Source organism: Eimeria acervulina, genomic scaffold (assembly GCF_000499425.1).
Source record: "Eimeria acervulina Houghton genomic scaffold, Eah_scaff595, whole genome shotgun sequence".
NCBI classification, from domain to species: domain Eukaryota; phylum Apicomplexa; class Conoidasida; order Eucoccidiorida; family Eimeriidae; genus Eimeria; species Eimeria acervulina.
In genome coordinates, this window is record NW_013549703.1 from 7,583 (window position 1) to 10,082 (window position 2,500).

At 49.9% G+C, this 2,500-nt stretch overlaps 1 protein-coding gene across 1 annotated transcript in view; it reads left to right on the top strand.

Moving 5' to 3' along the window:
* Nucleotides 1-1,462: 1,462 nt before the first annotated feature.
* The window catches only part of EAH_00043900 (CAM kinase, CDPK family TgPK1, putative), a gene marked incomplete at both ends in the record, with an annotated part of 7,535 nt that continues 6,497 nt past the window's right edge, over nt 1,463-2,500 (top strand). The window contains one exon of the mRNA XM_013394941.1: nt 1,463-2,500. This exon is cut by the window's right edge and continues 1,368 nt beyond it. Coding sequence (XP_013250395.1) covers nt 1,463-2,500 — 1,038 coding nt within the window.

Below are 2,500 nucleotides of genomic sequence, written 5' to 3' on the forward strand. Positions count from 1 at the left end.
ATATATATATTTTATCTATATATATAATATATATATATATATATATATATATATATATATATATATACAGATGCTCACTCTGGTCAGAAGCGCTTTCTATGTTTGTTTTTGCCTTAGTTTTTTCTTCTATTAAATCGAACGCCAGAAAGAAATCTGCATAAATCTGTTATTTAAAAAGAAGATGAATGCGAGAGTATGAAGGCGAGGTGCGCCTGACTCAAAGGCTTTATATATGTTTTGCATGAATGCACAAAAAATAAAGCGTTTCTTATTATTGTAAAAGTATAATTTCTAATAATAATGAAGAACATCTAGCTTACACCAGCATTTTAACTAATATATTATGCATGCACAGCCGACACAAGGTCTAGGGCTCGTTTGGGGAAGAGGCAGCCCGTAAAGATCTCGAGTATACCTCGTTGTAGCTCCTTATCTAGGGTTTAGGGTTTAGGGTTTAGGGTTTAGGCGTCGTTAAGGAGTTGCGGGGAGGAGGCAGCCCATGAAGAGCACTAGCATACCTTGTTGTAACTCCTGCTCTAGGGTTTAGAATTTAGGGTTTAGGGTTTAGGGTTCAGGGTTTAGGGTTTAGGGTTGATTAGGGGTAACCACCGCACTGCATGCACTGTCACTGTATACAGCTGATGATGAATCTTCTGCCTTGAGATGTTTAAACTGCAACCAAGTAGAAATACATAAAAATATTATACAGACGACAGATCCAAGGGTAGGTAAGAAGAAGTTTATATATAACTTCGGGGTAAGAAAATGATAGTATATAAACAAAAACTATGTTTAATATTATATACATACTATTAAATAGGTTTATTATTTAAATTTTATCATAAAAAACAGAAGAAACGAGAGATTCCTGCAGCAGCAGCTGAGGCCCGCATGCAAACAAGCCTTGCTGCTGGGGCTGCCTGCAGCAGCAGCAGCAGCAGCAGCAGCAGCAAAAGCAAATATAATCCCTTTAGAGTGACTCAGCATAAACCCTTCTTCACTTTACCCTCTTTGACAGACATTCTCCAGCAATAACTCCTTCTTGTGCACGGCGGCTGCATGCAACAACAGCAGCAGCAGCAGCAGCACAGGCAACAGCAGCAACAGCAGCAGCAGCAACAACAACAACAGCAGCAGTAATTATATACACCAGCAGCAGCAACAGAAGCAACCTGAACCAGCTAAACCCCCTTCCCACGCTTTACTACATTCCCCTTGGCCTTGCGGCACTGCTGCAGCGGCTGCTGCTGCTGCTGCTGCTGCAGCAGCAGCAGCAGGAGCAACAGCAGGAATTTGAATCTGGAATGAAGTTTTTCTTTGCACGATAATGAGGGTTTATCTCCTCCACATAACTCCCCAGTAGCTCCAAACCCTACGCAGCCAGAAACTGCTGCAGCAGCAGCAGCAGCAGCAGCAGTAGAGCAGCAGCAGCAGCAGCAGCTGCTGCAGCAGCTGCAGCATGATGAAGGAAGGCGCCAGAGATTTAGATCTGCTGCACTCCAAGGTGCGCAGTTTGCGAGACAAGCTGCAGGCCCGCGCTGCTCGTGCCGTGTCTAGCAGCAGCAGCAGCAGCAGCAGCAGCAGCAGTAGCAGCAGTAACAACAACAGCAGCAGCAACAGCAGCGGGGATGGCAGCCGCAGCAGCCACAGGGAGGTGCTGATTACGCAGACACTGCGAGTCAGTAGCAGAGAAGAGCGCGACTCCCCCACAGCTGGCAGCAGCAGCAGCAACAGCAATAGCAGTAACAGCAGCAGCAATAACAGCAGCAGCAGCAGCAAATATCAAGCGCAGGGAGACGTTAGCCATACTCGGGTTGCATCGTGGGTCGGGCCTGATAGGGGACAAGGCAGCAGCAGCAGCAGCAGCAGCAGCAACAGTAGCAGCAGCGAACAGCAGCCCAAGCTGCGGCACATAGAATATCGAGGCTCCTCGACGAGCGCGGCGAGCAGCAGCAGCAGCAGCAGCAACGGCAACGTGGACAGCAGCAACAGCAGCAGCAGCAGCAGCAGCACTTCGCATGATGGACGCCTCGCTGTAAGCCGCAATGTCGTGAGGCGCGGCAGCAGCAAAAGCCCTGAGAAGAGCCCCAGGCACCCAAGAGACGGCAGCAGCAGCAGCAGCAGCAGCAGCAGCAGCAGCAGCAGCAGCAGCAGCAGCAGGGACTACCGTAACTCTCCTTCGCATAAGCGCGGATCTGAATTGCATGCACAGCAACATGGCAGCAGCAGCAGCAGCAGCAGCAACGACGCTATGAGTAGCCGCAGGAGCCGCAGCAGAAGCAGAGGCCGGGGCCGCAGCAACACCGGAAGCAGCAGCAGCAGCAGCAGCAGCAGCCACTACCGCCCGAGTCATAGCAGCAGCAGCAGCAGCAGCAAGCTACGCCCCTCTGAGTATTCACACATGCAAAGTAGCAGCAGCAGCAACAGAAGGCATGAGGGCAGCAGCAGACACGAGGGCAGCAGCAGCAGACATGACAGCAGCAGCAGCAGACATGAGAGC